Genomic DNA, 16,661 nt, shown 5'->3' on the forward strand with positions numbered 1-16,661 from the left:
TTCCCTTATTTCCTTGGTTTTATTTAAGAGATCCTTTTCTATACATATAGATTTGTCTGAGGCCCAGCGGAATTAATGGACACGCTGGCTAGGATGACAGCTGGGACGGCCCCTCTGCACAGCACACAGCCTCTCATCCCCCACCACGTTGGCCTGGACTTGCTCTCAGGACTTGAGGCTTCCTAAAAGAGAGAGCAGAAGCTTATGAGCCCCCTGTGGCCCAGCCGCAGAGATGTCACCTGTTGCTGTTGTGTTAGTCGCTCAGTGGACTAACTTTGCGACCCTGTGGACTGTAGCTCGCCGGGCTCCTCTGTCCATGGGATTCTCCAGGCGAGAATACTGGAGTGGGTTGCCATTTCCTTCTCCAGGGGATCTTCTCAACCCAGGGATCGAACCTGCCTCTCCTGCAATGGCAGGCGGATTCTTTACTGCTGAGCCACCGGGGAAGCCCAAAACATCACCGGATATCGTAGCAGGCCGGCCAAGGTTCAAGGGTGAAGAAACAATACCTCCCCCTTGAGGGAAAAAGCTGTGAAGTCACTGCAAGGGCCACGGATAAAGGGAGGGTAATAACTGGGGCCGTACTGTCAGTCAAGCTCCCCAAACAGAACTGTCCGTCAGCCAAGGCGTTTCCCTGCCTTGGTCCCAGGAGTGAGCTCTTGACTGCAGCAAGTTTGTCGAGTGCTCTCCACCCCAGGACTGTGTGACTCAAGAGGAAAAATGAATGGTTTCCTCTTCACAGTGAGCAGTTTGTAAAGGCAGAGCACTAGTTCTTGACACCTAGATGTCTGGAGCTCTCGTACTTCCTGTCCCGTCTGGTTCTTCAGTCATTCCTTCTGTAAACTAGTAGATGCTTTCTTGTAAATGCCCATTCTTTCCCGCCCAAGTTAGTTGGAGTCAGTTTCTGTTTACCATCAAGAAACCCAGCCAAGGAACCCAGCGACCTTGGCAGCACTCAGCTCAGGACTATACGAGCTCTGGTATTTCTTCCAAAGTTAGGGACCGGAAGGTGCCAGAAACAAAGCACTGGGAGATCCTTCAGATGATCACTGGCGTTTTAAAAATATCTTTAAAAACTCTTTAAACATCCTTAAGGACACTTGTAATAAAAATGCAAAGCAATCATAATTAACAGTATAGAAACTACCCTAAAATGGTGTTTTCTGGGGAGTTTCCTGGCAGTCCAGTGCAGGAAGTGTGGGTTCGATCCCTGGTCAAGGAACTAAGATCCCACATGCTGCATGGCACAGCCAAAAAAAAAAGCCTGATGGATTGTGTGTCAGTGAAGAAATGGTGTATCTGGCAAGGGCTGACTGCATTGCCTGGCAGCATTTCCATGCAGCAGTGTGACTGACTGCCAGGGAAATCATAGAGCAGGAGAGGTCAAAGTTTCCGGCACTTGGACCAAATATTCATATTCAGGCTATGAAGGCGATGGCATTGCATCTTCTGCTTCCCGTTGACGTATGGCTGCTTCAGGCCCTGCTGGCTCCGCCCATCTACCGCAGTACAGCTTTATAGTCACTCCCGGCCTGAAATGATTTCCACTTTCAGCTGGTCATGCTTCCTTATTAATTCGTTACACCAATCGGGAACGACAGAAGGTATCAACTCCCTTCCCGGATATTTAAACTGTGAGTAGTCATTTATATGCAAATAGTGTGCCCACGAACTTTTAAGAACTTTGCTTATGCAGAATTCCAGAGCACAAATGTTGCAGAATCAGATGCCTCCCCCAAACATTTCTCCCTCTGACATTCAGCAGCTTCTAAAGGAAACTCATTAGTGGTTTTTCACTGCTGAAGTTATAGCAGCTGTCAATCAGGGATGGGCTTGGGCATTTGGCAGTGGAGACAGTATGTCCTAGTGATTAGGAGCACAGGCTTTAAAACTGAATGAAAACTGTGAGTTCCTGTCTCCGCGCCACCTCTCATGATCTGAGTGATTTGGGACAAGTTCCTTAACCCCCTGGGCCTCAGTTTCTCTATTACAAAGATTGTGACAAAAAGAGAAACTATCTCATGGCGTTCTTTTGAGAATTGTATGAAAAAATATGTGTAATACACTTAGTCTATAGCTTGCAACATAAGAAGCAATCAATAAATGCTAATTGTTAGTGCTTATATCATTATTATTAATACTAATACCACTACTATTAATAATAATAATTTAGCATGCCAGCAGCTTCCAGGGCTGGAACAATAAGTCCCAACAACATCTGACTCACCAAGTCGCAGTAGCAGAGCTAATGCTGGCCCAGGCAGGATTGGCACCAGCCCCTAAGGGCAGCATCCAGGGAGGCAGGGTGAAATGCTGTGGCTCAGAGTCCAAGTTCCATCCCTAGATGCTGTCAGCATCTCACCTTCGCACTCCATCTGGGTTGGATTAGCCATATCTGAAGCAGAGCCAACCCTCAGAAGGACTGGGCTCCAGACTCAGCAGAGGATCGGAGTGGATGCCTCAACCTGGGCAAGAAACAAGACAGCTGCAAGGGTCCGACTGAAGCTCGAGAACACCCGGGGTTCTGGTCACAAGGTGCCAGCTGGGGCAGCAGAGACTCTCCAGACCCATCCAATCGGCAGAAGAGAGCCAGTTCTTACAGGGCTGCCAAGGCCAGATCTCCAGCGTCCTGATGGCAAGGCTGTAATGTGAGCTGCTCCTGGGTTGTAGGGACAATAAGATCTTCCTCTCTGTGCTAAGGGAAGGAATAACAAGTCAACAAGGAAAAGAAAAACTGGGGCTCACGGAGCAGGACGTCTGTGGCAGCCACAGAGCACCCAAGGCAGGAGCAGGGCTGCACTCCTGAGCGGGAGCTGTTATCTCCTCTGGCAAATTCAGGGCACCCTCTGCCACCCTCCCCTGACCCTTGGACAGACGTGGCCAAAGGATCCCAGGCGATGAGTCATTCTCAACACAACTCTTCCACAGCCTGCTACTCACAGTAGGTCTCAGAGGGAATCAGAATCAGCATTTTAGCAAGATGCTCACAGAATTCCCAAGCGTGTTTCAGTTTAAGAAGTTCTATGAGGATGCTTTCACCAACTGGTGGGGTTTAGCATGTGAGTTCAAACCTATTTGCCATTCTCCCTTTGAAAACAGACTGAAATCGCAGGTTGCTGAAGGCATGAAGACATTCCGTATTTCAGAAACAAGACAGGAATCTCTTAAGTGGTCTGCCAGAGACTTTTGGCTCATGAGAAGCTTGCCGGTAGCCAGAACTAAGACTGTCCCAGCCAAGAGGAGATGGAAGGTCAGAAGGAAGTCAAATATTAAGATATCTGGAAAGTGGAACAGAAATCTGGAGCAGGAGCATGGTAAGAATTAGAAGACGCTTCATGTGACCCTTGAGTGTTATAAAGTATCTTGTCAACAGTCTTTGCTGTTGACTCATCTTATCTGTTCTACTTCATCATTTGTAGTTTTGAGATGGAACCCACTCAGCTGTGCTAAGGTGCTCCAAGGAAAGATGACTTTCTCTAGGGCAGGACTGCAGATGGGAGCCACAGCAGTCCCCTGAGAACAAGGAACTGGTGACTGAAAGAATCAGAGCATGTGAAAGAAACGGAAGAAAAGTGACAATTTGGGCAAGTACTCAGGACCCTCCCACTGTTTCTTTAACACTGTGCATCTTTGTGTGGGTATGACTTTCATGCAAGTGCCTTTTCCCTCTGTGGCTGCTTTTGAGAATCCTCTCTAAGGGATGAATCTTTACCCCTCTCTCCCCATCCCTGGTGGTGCTAGTGGTAAAGAACCTGCCTGACAATGCAAGAGACATAAGAGATGCAGGTTCAATCCCTGGATGTGGAAGATCCCCTGGAGAAGGGAATGGCATCCCACTCCAGTATTCTTGCCCAGAACATCCCACGGACAGAAGGAGCCTGGCGGGCTACAGCCCATGGGTTTGCAAAGAGTCAGACATGACTGAGTGACTAACACCCATCCTCTAAACATAGAGACCCACATATGCTCCAAACTTGGCACACAATTTCAGAGGTTTACAGAACCCCTATGATTTCAGGGATCTCAGGTTAAGAACTCAAGCCTGGCACTTCCCGTACATTTTTATTTCTTCTTTGAATTCCTAACTTTAAACCCTGATAAAGTTTAAACAAATCCTTGTTGCTAAACAAATAAAGATTACCAGATTGTTTTCCATTTCCAATGAGAACTAACTCACCTTTCAGACAACAAATATTCAGAGCCATGGTCCTTGCACCAGATATGCTATTTAAACTGGGATTTCTGGGAAAGCTCACAATAAACATCAGTGACAAGGCCAGAGGCTTTGATTCAATTTGTTTGGGTGCAACCCAAGTGTAGAGAGAGAGCAAATGAGCCAAGATGGTGTGTTCCGGCTCTCTTGCCCCATGCATTGTAAATAATGACTATGTGACAGCTGAGATCATTTCTAGCGCTGCACACGAGCATCACGAGGTTCTCGCCTGGCTGCTAGTGTGTGTGCAGTACCCTTGTATGAACTTCACGTGAAAGCCCTGCCTGCCGCTGCACTGGGGCTCCACTGGCGTGACCCCATGGCTATGTTATGTGAGGTTATGTTATGGCTCCGTTATGGCTATGTTGTGGCTATGTTGTGGCTGCCATGTCAGCCAGGAGAGAGGCTGTGTTCCGGCTGCCAGGCCAGCTGGGAGAGAAGAAACGTGTATGCAGTCCCTATGGCTCCTCAAGTCTTCCTCCAGCCTCTTAGCTCACACCTTGCCTACCCTGGGTTCAGCGAACAGTATGAACAGCGAGACAACTGGCTCTCTGAGCAGGGTCAGCGATACACCAAGCATCTGTATTGTTAAAGCTCCCGGAAAATTCCGCAGGGCATTCTAAGTTCAGAACCGCTGCTCTAGACTGGCTACCTACAGTGGATCTGGGGTAATCAGCAGTCACTCCTCTCTCTACCTTCCCCTGCCGCTCTCAGCAACCCATCTGTACCGGTAGCACACGTGCGCAACCTCGGGGCAAGTGAGATGAAGAAAATCCATCTGTAATCTTTGCCCTCATGTACAATCCTGTTTACGTCCTAAACGTGAAACCTGAAAAAATACTAACATAAATAAGTTTTTGCTAAAGTATAGTTGGTTTCCAATCTCGTGTTAGTTTCAGGTGTAGAGCACAGTGATTCTGTACTTTTGCAGATTTTATTTCATTATAGATTACAAGATTAAAAAAGAAATCAGTTGCTCAGACATGTCTCGCTCTTTGTAACCCTGTGGACTGGAGCCCTCCAGGCTCCTCTGTCTATGGGGTTTCCCAGGCAAGAATACTGGATTGGGTTGCCATTTCCTCCTCCAGGGGATCTTCCCAACTCAGGGATTGAAACCACCTCTGAGAATTACTTCCCACTGAGCTACCTAGGAAGTCCCTATTATGAGATACTGATTATATAACGCTTTGTGCTATATCGTTGTTTTTTATTTATTCTATACACCGTAGTTTGCATCTGTTAGTTCCATATTCCTAATTTATTCCTCCCCCTTCCCCCTTTGCCTTTGGTAACCACATTTGTTCCCTATGTCTGTGAGTCTGTTTCTGTTTACATTCAGCGATATAAAATCCAAGTTTAACAAATACCTGTCAATAAGTCGTGAATCTTAGCCTTCACCCCCTCTATACCATGTACAAAGGTTTTTCACAAGCAGGGTGGGGACGTGCCTCTGCCCTCTCTCAGAATCACCACTAGTGGTTGTGAAATTTCAGGTGAGTCATCTGGTATTTTGTAAACAAGTGTCAGTGTCCCAAAGATACCTGCCTATAACTTCACCTCTGGTCTGTATACGCAAATCATTTCCACGTGCATTTGAAGAGAATGTGGATTTTTCCAGTCAACGCTTAAAGTGTGTTACTTCTCTGAAAATCATTGAGCAATAAATTTAAACCTCAAGGGTATTGGCAACAAATGTGAGGAATTAATTGGCAGTCTTAAAAGTTCTACTTGGAAAAGTTCATTACTTCTAATGGCTTTTTTACAAAATAATTTGTTTCAAGGTTAGACTAGATGGTTGTCACGGAGAAGGCAATGGCACCCCACTCCAGTACTCTTGCCTGGAAAATCCCATGGATGGAGGAGCCTGGTGGGCTGCAATCCATGGGGTCTCGAAGAGTCAGACACGACTGAGCAACTTCACTTTCACATTTCACTTTCATGCATTGGAGAAGGAAATGGCAACCCACTCCAGTGTTCTTGCCTGGAGAATCCCAGGGATGGTGGAGCCTGGTGGGCTGCCGTCTATGGGGTTGCACAGAGTTGGACATAACTGAAGCAACTTAGCAGCAGCAGCAGATGGTTGTCACATGTTGGTGAATGTGGTTCATCGGGCTTCATGCACCTCTAGGATATTCAAATCAGCCACTGCCTGACTGCAGAATCTGCCTGGATATGATATTATGAAAAAAAAAGTCTCATCAATAAGGTTTCCTTCAATCAAATGTTCTTACACTGTGACCCACTGTGTCCAATTTTAAAGAATTTCTGACTCAGAATCAACATTTGTGATAATTAATCAATTTTATTAACAGTAATCAAAATGCCTCTTATGCCAGCCTACATTCAACGAATAAAAGAAAAGGATTATTTCTACTCTGATAGTTAGAAAGAATAGTGAACCCAAGCAACTGAGATGTCTTCACTGCCCCCCCCCAAATAATCTATGATGGTGTGACTTGGACATGAAATCAAGGCTCTAAGTCAGCGTCATTATGTCTTCAAAGAGCAGCATCCTGTGTGGCTCAGGTCCAAGAAAAAAGTGAGACATGAGGTTTTGAGCAAATGGCTTGGATGATTACCTGGGATCCTTATTACACACCTTTATGGAAAATGGCCTAAGTGAGAATGTCTTTAAAACACCCACAACTCCAGACACCCAAAATCCTGAAATTCTTCCTTGGTTACAGATAGTATTTGAAGCTTCCTTTAAATGTTCTAATTACAAATATGATTTTAATGTTAACTAGTAAAATATACTTCTCTTCTACATCTCAACAAGAGCATTTGTTTTTCTTGCCTTCAGAAGGAAGACTGTCAGAAGTGACATGACTACCAGCTACTGTCACATGAAATATTACAGTTCACAAAGTACTAACACATATGTGTTCTCACTGAATCCTTTAATTATGAGCAGCCTGACATTGAAGAAACTGAGGCTTAAAGAGTCCAAATGGCTTGTCCAAGGTCATGCCATGAGGAAGTGGCAGAGCCAGGGCTCAAAACCAGTCCCGTCAGACTCACAGTCCGTCTCTATCAAGGACAACAAAGGCCACCATGTGTTGGGCATTTATTGGATGGTGGGCATTTTTCATGGCTTCCCTGGTGGCTCAGCTGGTAAAGAATCTGCCTGCAATGTGGGAGAGCTGGGTTCAATCCCTGGGTTGGGAAGATCCCCTGGCGAAGGGAAAGGCTACCCACTCCAGTATCCTGGCCTGGAGAATTCCATGTCGGACTCGACTGAGCGACTCTCACTTTCACTTTCAGGCACTTTTCATGCAACAATGTGACCCACAGTGAGGAAGGTGTTAGCATCTGAAGCTCAGAGAGCTTAGTCCCTTCTCAACTTTGCGCAGCAAATGCTAGAGATAAGGTTTGAATCCTACTCTTTCACTGTCTCCACTGCTTCCCCATCTATCTGCCACGAAGAGATGGGACCGGATGTCATGATCTCAGTCTTCTGAATGTTGAGCTTTAAGCCAACTTTTTCACTCTTCTCTTTCACTTTTATCAAGAGGCTCTTTAGTTCTTCACTTTCTGCCATACGGGTGGTGTCATCTGCATTCTTATTATTCTTGAAAGAAAGTGAAAGTTGCTCAGTCATGTGCAACTCTTTGTGACCCCAGGGACTATACAGTCCATGGAATTCTCCAGGCCAGAATACTGGAGTGGGTAGTCTTTCCCTTCTCCAGGGGATCTTCCCAACCCAGGGATCAAACCCAGGTCTCCCACACTGAAGGTGGATTCTTTACCAGCTGAGCCACCAGGGAAGCCCACACACTAGCAATAAGCAATCTGAAAATATACAGGAGGAAGACAATCCTATCACATCAAAATAGCAGAGAGAATATATATAATAAACCTCACCAAAAATGTGTAAGACCCATATGAAGGAAAAGATACAATTGTACTGAAGAACAAGTAAGTTCCTGGATGGTGTTTAAAACTGCTCATTCCCAACAATGTAACATAAATTCAATATTCTCCAATGCCATCCCTATTGAATATACAGTTTTTTGTGTTTATTTTTTTTAATGAAAACCAGACAGGTTGGTCCTAAAATTTCTTTTGGAAGAAAGCATGTATAAAAAGAGCCAAAATAAAATGGTTAAAGAATAGAAAGGAAGTGATACTTGCTCTACTAGTTACCAAAGGATACTGTAGAAAAACCTGAAATAAACAAAATGTTACTTTGGTGTAGGCACAGCCAACAGAGCAGTACAAGAGAGAATTTTTCTTTTTAAACAGACTGATGGACTTTGTCGATTGTGTGATAGAAAGACATATTCTCTTACTGAAGAATGGGGATAAACCAATCACAAAAAATTATGTAGGAGGAATTAGCTATCTCTTGAGGGGGAAATAAGTATTTTTCCTGACAAGAGACTCAGATTATTTAAGAGCTTAAGATAAAAAATAATTAGAAAATTTTAGAAAAAAAAATATAGAGAAAGGCTTTATAGTTGTAAGAAAGGGAAGGTCTTTTTATGATTAAAACAATTGATAACATAATGTAATGATTGATACATGTGACCACAGCAAATGAATTTATATTCAGTTTAAATTAAAAGCATCTGTAATATTTAGAAGGCAACTTATGACCAACCTAGACAGCATATTAAAAAACAGAGACTACTTTGCCAACAAAGGTCCGTCTAGTCAATGCTATGGTTTTTCCAGTAGTCATGTATGGATGTGAGAGTTGGACAGTGAAGAAAGCTGAGCGCCACAGAATTGATGCTTTTGAACTGTGGTGTTGGAGAAGACTCTTGAGAGTCCCTTGGACTGCAAGGAGATCCAATCAATCCATCCTAAAGGAGATCAGTCCTGGGTGTTCATTGGAAGGACTGATGTTGAAGCTGAAACTCCAATACTTTGGCCACCTCGTGCGAAGAGTTGACTCATTGGAAAAGACCCTGATGCTGGGAAGGGTTGGGGGCAGGAGGAGAATGGGACGACAGAGGATGAGATGGCTGGATGCCATCACCAACTTGATGGACATGAGTTTGGGTAAACTCCGGGAGTTGGTGATGGACAGGGAGGCCTGGCGTACTGCAATTCATGGGGTCGCAAAGAGTCAGACACGACTGAGCGACTGAACTGAACTGAAAATGCACAAGATGAGAGAAAACGTTTGCCATATATAACACCAAGTTCCAATACTCAAAATACATAAAAAATAACAACTCGATGAGAAAAAGGACAAGATGAATTGCCCTCTCCCAGAACAACATGCCATGCGAAAATACGCAGTTTTACTCACAGTCACTCATATTCATAAAAAAGGTAAATTTAACCCCTAATGAAATACCATTTTTCACCCATCTGACTGGAAAATATTTCAAACTGGTTATGTCTAGTGTTGGCAAGATAAAAAATTGATGCCACCCACTCATTAAGAGGACATAATTTTTTGGAGGACATTTTAGCAGCATCTATTTACATTTAAAATGACACATCCTCTGACCCAGCAACTACACTGTAAAGTTTCTATCCTAGGGGAAATACTTATACACATATACAAGAGACTTACACAAGATGTTCAGCACTGTTATTATTAATAACCCCAAATCTAAAGCTACCTAAATGCCTATGAGGGGTACTTCGATTATACAAACACTGGTGCTGTTACAAAATGGAATTGTGTGCTACATAAAGGCAGGCCTTTAGGTACTGATAAAAAAAAGCTCCAGGATACTTCAACGTGAAGAAAAACAAGGTGTAGACCCATAACTATAAGATAATGTATGTGAGTGTGTGCAAGACAAACACATTAAACTAAATATTCACACTACGCGTGCATGCTTAGTCACTCAGTCGTGTCCGATCCTTTGCAACCGCATGGACTGTAGCCCGCCAGGCTCCTCTGTCCATGGGATTCTCCAGGTAAGAATACTGGAGTGCGTAGCCATTTCCTTCTCCAGGGGATCTTCCCGACCCAGGGATTGAACCCAGGTCTCCTGCATTGCAGATGTATATTTTATCGCCTGAGCTACCAGGAAAGCCTACAAATGTACATACTAAGCTGACAACAGTGGGTATGGCTTCAGACCGGGGAGAAGGGCTCCAGTGGTGGAAGGGTCTGAACGGGACCAGAGCCGGGGCATGTGACTGGACCCCATTCCCATGTTCGCAGCACAAGTCCACTGGAAAACAGTCTTGATTCTCTGGACTCAGTTCATAAAGTGATTTTTAAATGTGATTACAATTTACATGGCTTTCATGATTATTTTATTACTTAATTTAATTAGAATTCTTTCTGAGCATCAAACATTTGCAAGGAGGTGTTTTGTGAAATCAACAACAGAGGCTGTTACCGCATGACTGTCTCCAAGGCGGAGTAGGGGGCAGTCATGTAGAACAAATGATGTTGGGTCACGATGAGCTTTTCCCATTGAGCCTGCATTCAATACAGATCTAATTATATTTACCTAAGATCGTTAATGGTTACTATCTCACATGCCTTGCTTTCTGATCTGCCTGCTCAGTTTTCATAATGGAATTGTAATCTGCCATTAAGTTCATCCGCAGGAGACCACTTTCCTTGCTCTGCCTATTCAGTTGTCATCACAACACGACGGCATTACCTGTGTGTAAACCATGCAGGAAGAAGGCAGGATCCTTATGCTGTTTAGAATAAAGATATCTTTAGCAAAACAGTCCTTCTGGCCTTGTGTGAACTCCAGTCTCTCCACCAAAATGGAGAATCAAATAAAACTTGTCTGCAGTATTTCTTTATAGAATTGTGTTTTATTTTCTCTTGTATCCCTGTCCTTAGTTGCCTTCTTCCCTCATATGCCTTCTCCCTTCCAACTTTCCTTGAAGCAAAAAAAAAAAAAAAGAAAAGCTCATTTCAGTTATTTCCTCTGCAGTTGCCACAAGTCATTTTTGGAAGAAAGCAGAGGGTCAATTTAGGTCCATGGATGGACAGGGTGGGCTTCTTGGGTGGCTCAGTGGTAAGAGATCTGCCTGTGATGCAGAAGATACAGGGGACGCTGCAGGTTTGATCCCTGGGTTGGGAAGATCCCCTGGAGGAGGGCGTGGCAACCCACTCCAGTATTGTTGTCTTGGAGAATCCCATGGACACAGGAGCCTGGCGGGCTACAGTCCATAGGGTCACACGGAGTTGGACACGACTGAAGAGACTGCGTATGCATGTATGGGCAGGGTACCCCAGAATGGTGCTGGCCATGTCCAAAAGAGCATCACTAACTCAGAGAGGAGCATGGCGTAGTCAAGGGCACATATAATATGATAGTAGGAAATCCATGCTGGTAGCGGTCAACATCTGATCTCATTACTTATTAAAGTAAGTTCATCTTCTTTCCTTTCCCCTTTCTCTTCCATCCTTCTTCCCTTCCTTTCTTTACCATTTTCCCTTAACTTACACTGAAGGCAGTTTAATGAAGATGGAAGGCCTTGCTTCCGACCTTGGCCCTGCACTTACCAACTGTGGAATGAAGCAGGCTACTCCATCTTTCTGAACCTCGGGCTCCTACCCTGCAAACTTGGACCTCATTCCAAGGTGCCTCTTCACCAGGTTACTGTGAGGCTGAATGGGACTGCATACACTGAGCATCTTGACTGGCATTCAATGGCGCGCAATAAATGTTAGGTCCTTCTCCTACTTCCTAGATGGCTTTGCTTTGTGAACTCGATTTCCAGCTCTGAAACAGGAATTCAGACAGCAAACACATTTCATATGTCAACAACCTTGTCAGTGCCACCCCTAAATTAAGATCCAGGTATGGGTGAGCATAAACTGAATTTACCAGGCAAAATCAAAATGAATATGTGCATGACACAAGAATGAATGGGAGCTGGTACTTATGTAGTGACTTAATTACCTTTATAAGATCTGTGGTTCAGTGGTAAGGAATCCACCTGCATTGCAGGAGATGTGGGTTTGATCCCTGGGTCAGGAAGATTCCCCGTGGCAACCCACTCCAATATTCTTGCCTGGAAAATCCCATGGACAGAGGAGCCTGGTGGGCTACAGTCCATGGGGTCACAAGAGTAGGGCATGACTTAGAGACTAAATCACCGCCACCATAAGACCTGAAGGATCTTAAAGATAAATTCTGGTACTGGGCAACTTGGAGTCAGCATACAATAACCTTTCTCATAGTGATGACAACTAAAACTCTGATGATGGTTAAAATAACAACAACAATAATAACAGAAAGTATCTGAGCACCAATAATAGTTAGTAGCTTAGGGAGGGAAGTCAAAACTTAAACAGCAAACCATATCAAAAGTGAGTTTTATGGAGGGTTTTATCTCCTGACTTGAAACCAAGGGTGACCCCTGTGTCGAACTAACAAAGATGACACAGGCAGCAAAAATTCAGAGAGAACTCTTCGCTTTTAGAGAATTAAGAAAAGGTGTTTCCACACGCCGGAAAGTATGGGGGAAATCCCTGTTGCTGTCATTGTTGTTTCCAGTAAACTTTTACTTTAGAATAACTTTAGGTTTTCAGAAAAACTGCAAAGATAGTATCGAGTCCCTGAGCACCCCCACTCTATATCGTCCATGGTTAACATCTCATGTGAACATGTTCCATTTTTTAGAACCAAGAAAACAATACTGGTGTATAACTATGACTAAACTCCAGACTCACTGTCCTCTCACTGTTCCGGGCGCCATTCCAGGACGCCACATTTCACTGTCGTCACGTCGCCATGGTTCTCTGGGGCTTTCTCTGTCTTCTCTTGCTTTCGTGGCCTTGAGTCTTGAGGCACACTCCTCAGGTCCTTCAGATTGGGTTTGCTGGATGTTTTGCTCATGTTTAGACTGGAGTTATGGGTTCCAGCAAAGAACATTAAAGAAGTGAAGTGTCCTTTTCATGCTCTCACATCAAGGGTAACTTCTGTCAACATAACTAATCACTGGTGATGTTAACCTGGCTAACATGTGTTTGCCGGGTTGGAAACAAGTGACTAAGTCTAGCGCATGCTCAAGGGGAGAGAGAGGAGAATCTACGTCAATGGTTGGGAATTCTTCCGTCAGGAAGATTTGTCTCTTCTCCTCCATATTTTAGTCTACATAACCGTTGTGCTCAGTATTGAGCCACATAGATTTGGGATTTTCTTTCTCTTTTTTTTCTCCTGGCCCTCCCCTAAGGAGGCGATGGCGGCACAGGAACCTAAACCCAAGGAGAAAACCTGTCCATCTGGATGGAGGACCCTACAGCCTGGAGTGTGAAGATCCCATTTTCTTCTCTCCTTTCCCTCACTGTTTTGCCTTGATAGTAACTCCAGTACATGTAGCTAAAACTCCTAGAAGAACATCAGATTTCTACCCAGACAGTTGGACGAAGGGGTCCCTGGGAGTCCCAGGAAATGGGGAAAATAATAAAGGGGAAAGAAATAGGGAAAGAAATAGGGAAAGGTAGCCCTTAATTCTGTGTATGAACTGATAAGAGTCCCAGGCTCACTCTGAGCTGCTTGCGTAGGGTAAAGACCCATAGCAGGAGAACAAAGTCTTTAAGAACTGACGTAGGAACTTCTGCCCACAGGAGAGCTCAGGACAGTCTGAACATACACAGGTTCACTACCTGTCAACATAAAATAGCTGGCATCCTCCAGAGGATTTTAACAGGACTCGGAATCGTATAAGATTCAAAATGTTTATGGTATAATCTAAAATTACTCAACATACAAAATACATGGAAATGTGACCAATTCTCAAAGGAAAAGACAATCAGATGTCAAGCTCAGGATTATCCTGATATAGAAACTTTTTCAAAGATCTTTAAACAATTATTATCATCATGTTCAGTAAGACAAAGGTAGACACTCTTGAAATAAACAAAAAGATTGATGTTCCTAGCAGGGAAATAAAAACTATTTTTTAAAGTGAGTATTTTAGAACTAAAAAATACAATATTTTAAACAAAGAAATTCATGGGATGATCTCAATAACACAATGAAGGTGACAGAAGAGTCAGTGAACTTGCATCAACAGAATTTATCCAATTTCTATAACAGAAAGAAAAAAGATTGAGAAAAGTCACCCTCAGGGTCCTGTGGGACAATTTCAAAAGGTCTAATATTCATGATATTTAAGTCCCAACAGGAGATGGGAAAGAGATAAGTGCAGAAAAAAAGGTAGACATTATCAAAGAAAACATAAATTTGGTGAAAAACATAAACATACAGATGTAAGACAAAATAACCTCAAAGGAACCCAAACCTATCCACATTATAATCAAACTGCTGACAACTAAAGATAAAGAAAAAAATCTTGAAAGCAGACAGAAAAAACAATTTCCTTTATGTATGTCCATGGGAAGAACAATTGAAAGGACTGTTCGGTTTTTCGTTAGAAACCAAGGTTCTGAGAAGGCAATGGTATAACATCTGTAAAGTGCTAAAAGAAAGAACATTACACTGTACACCTGAAACCAATATAATGTTGTAAACCAAGTATATTTCAATTTTAAAAGTAAGTTATGTGACAATGTAAAAAAAGAAAGAAAGAAAAGAATTGCCAGCCCAGAAGTCCATATTTAGCACACATATCCTTCAGTAATGATGTCAAAATAAAACTTTCTCAAACTAAGGGAACTCATTGCAGCAGGCCTTCTCTAAAATACTAGAGGGAATCCTTCAACCCGAACTATTCCCTGAAGGAAGTTGTAACTTTAAAATAAAGAAAAAGCAACAGAAATGAAAATATTTGGATAACAGACAATTTTTCTCTTAGATTCTTTAAAATACATGTAATTTCCTGAAGCAAAAATGTAAACATTGTCTGGTGGAGTTGTCAATACATTTGGACGTAATATACATGTGGACTATGGCCTCAAAGGGTTTCTGACTCCTAAAGTAACTGCTTAAAAAAAACAAGAACAAAAACACTAGGAAGAGATATAGTTCAAAATCAGTGGATACATTTAAATAGGTTACTAAAAGATATAGGAATATGCGAAAAGACAGGAAAGGTGTAATACAGAAACACCCACCACAGGCACAAACTAAGCAAATAATAAAATAACACACCTAAAACCCTAAAAGCAATCATATCAATGATTGTGTTGGTCTAAACACACAGTGATGGAACTGGGGTATTCAGCATGGCAGGTGAATTCTTGACCAGCTGAGGTAGCAGGGAAGCCTGCATATACAAGGTCAGGTTAAGAAATAAAAGAAGGGAGTAAGAGCATGCTGGGGGCAAATCTAGATAAAGTGGAAAAGAGAGAACAGCAGCTATTTCAGGAATTTATGCGGAGACGGATTTGGGGCCTTTTCCATGTTCTTTAGGAAGAGATAAAATTTGTAAACCTTGTAAAACCTTATCAAAGTTCCACGTTAACACGCTAAATTTAGAGCGGAAAATCAACCTTTAGTTGGGGATTATTTTAAAAAACAAAAGAAACACCGATATCAGGGAAGATTTTTATGTCTCAGTATATGATTGGTCATTCCGTGATCGCTCACAACGTTGGTATTTTTTTATAAGGGAAGAATGTATAAGGGTTAGAAAATGATGGCTAGACAGAGAGTGGCAGCGACGTGAGATACAACAATAATACTAAAATTAGAATCGAGAAGGAATGGAGGATTAAAAAAGAAACCAAGGAGAGGCGCAGGAGCTGCGGACAAGGAGAACGAGTCACCAAGGCAACTGGAAATTTTCGTGAATTATGACACGGAGGTCAGGAACTCCTTGAGGGTGGGGCAGAAACTTGGGTGGCAGACGTTGTTTAGAAACAACCTGGTTGATGACCTTATTCAGAGCTGGAAGAAGGACCATTCCAACCATTCTCAGTTTAAAGAGGCTGAAAGAGGAGATGGGCAGCTGAACTCCTCAGGTTCCTTCCAGGTTGAGAACCGCAGCCTTCAGTCTGCCTGTCTGCAGCTCTATCTTAGGCGGGCAATTCTGACGCGCGGGAGAGGCTGGAAAAGAAAGAACATTACACTGTACACCTTTCGGGAACCTAAATTCGGAGGCGGCCGGTCCCCAAATCTCACAAGGACATACTGTTGAGTTCGTTTTTCCAGGGCACGTACTTCCTCTTAAGTAATACAGATGTAATCAGAAACACAAGCCCATTGCAGCCACAACCTCACGTTCCAGTGTGAATCCCCGTAAGCCCAGGCTACTAGAAACCCGCCTCCACCTGTAACCATGGGAACGGCTGACACGCCGCAAGCCTGAGACTCCTGTTTCCGCCCCCTCCCTAACAAATACTGTTTCCCCACTAGCTGTCCACATGGGCGCAACGCCTCTTTATTGGTCAGGGCCCCAGGATCGTGCCTTGAACCAGCCAATAAACGGTCTGTGCACGTGCACCCTTGAGTACCCTGATTGGTCACCACTCCTTGATCACGCACTGCCGTCCTCGCCAGCCCGTGCGCGGGCGCGCCAATGAAATGACTCAGTAGCCCTTTACAACCAATCGGCACGTCGCGGGGCTCCCAGCCGGCCTATGGGCGCGCGCCGAGGG

At 43.7% G+C, this 16,661-nt stretch overlaps 1 protein-coding gene across 4 annotated transcripts in view; it reads right to left on the reverse strand.

Annotated features, from left to right (window-relative positions):
• The window catches only part of LOC145530254 (uncharacterized), a 21,420-nt gene continuing 4,759 nt past the window's right edge, over positions 1-16,661 (reverse strand). The window contains exons 2-5 of one of the 4 annotated variants that reach the window (XR_014071604.1): positions 15,941-16,110; positions 2,601-2,695; positions 2,228-2,465; positions 1-182 (exon numbers count right to left, since the gene is read on the reverse strand). Coding sequence is in view for 1 of the 4 variants with exons in the window: in XM_081551230.1 (XP_081407356.1) it covers positions 16,075-16,110 (36 nt within the window). In the remaining 3 variants the exon portion in view is untranslated. Of the gene's footprint in view, positions 183-2,227; positions 2,466-2,600; positions 2,696-4,059; positions 6,380-10,940; positions 11,029-11,657; positions 11,878-12,830; positions 16,111-16,195; positions 16,345-16,661 lie in introns of those variants that run through there. The other 3 variants (XR_014071605.1, XR_014071603.1, XM_081551230.1) reach the window with 3 other exon arrangements.

The sequence above is a fragment of the Giraffa tippelskirchi genome, chromosome 12 (assembly GCF_054371585.1).
Source record: "Giraffa tippelskirchi isolate mGirTip1 chromosome 12, T2T-mGirTip1v1.2.pri, whole genome shotgun sequence".
NCBI classification, from domain to species: Eukaryota; Metazoa; Chordata; class Mammalia; order Artiodactyla; family Giraffidae; genus Giraffa; species Giraffa tippelskirchi.